The following is a 700-nucleotide window of genomic DNA, read 5'->3' on the forward strand; positions in this document are numbered from 1 at the left end:
AATGCCACTTCTTCCAGACTTATTTACAGGCTGCTGTTGTCCATGCTGCCTGGCTGCATTCCTGGCCACATGGACATGCATGCCTGCTCCCTGCCAAAAGGCATATTATATTTATCAGTGACATTATCAGCTACGTTGGCCAAAAAAAGCTGATTAATGTTAATTTTCGTTTTATTGGTGCTAGCCCAATATGGCACTAATATACTGGTGCATCTGTAGGGCTCAGAGAACCTCATGAACTTGTTTACAGTGAAGGTGGAATAGAAGCTAATTTCATAATGATTAGCGTGTTACAAATAAGCACAGAGGCATTTTGTTTACCACCAAAATTATAGGTGTAATATTTTTTTTTATCGCATTTAACAGGATGGAAAAACTCTGAACGATGAGTTGGAAATCATTGAAGGCATGAAGTTTGACAGAGGTTATATCTCTCCATACTTCATTAATACAGCTAAAGGTGAGTTAGCAAAAGGTATCATCAATGAATTTCTGTATTGCTGTGCATGCAGAAAAAGGCAAAAAAAATCCTACAGTTCAAGTCAAGTGAATTTGGTGTCAAATGCTAACTAAAATTGGTGCTGATTAATTTAGATAATGTGTGTGCATTGAGAGTTGTCTGCTTTTCTGATGTTTACCGTTGCAGGCTGTTCTGATTTTTCTATTCGCAAAAGGAAGCGTGAACTAGATTCCATTCCTG

General features: G+C 37.9%; 1 protein-coding gene across 1 annotated transcript in view; it reads left to right on the forward strand.

Annotated features, from left to right (window-relative positions):
- The window catches only part of HSPD1 (heat shock protein family D (Hsp60) member 1), a gene marked incomplete at its 5' end in the record, with an annotated part of 16,373 nt that overhangs the window by 10,007 nt on the left and 5,666 nt on the right, over nucleotides 1-700 (forward strand). The window contains one exon of the mRNA XM_006035472.3: nucleotides 367-460. Within this exon, the coding sequence (XP_006035534.3) occupies nucleotides 367-460 (94 nt within the window). The remainder of the gene's footprint in view (nucleotides 1-366; nucleotides 461-700) is intronic.

This window comes from Alligator sinensis, unplaced genomic scaffold (assembly GCF_000455745.1).
Source record: "Alligator sinensis unplaced genomic scaffold, ASM45574v1 scaffold1229_1, whole genome shotgun sequence".
Taxonomy (NCBI): domain Eukaryota; kingdom Metazoa; phylum Chordata; order Crocodylia; family Alligatoridae; genus Alligator; species Alligator sinensis.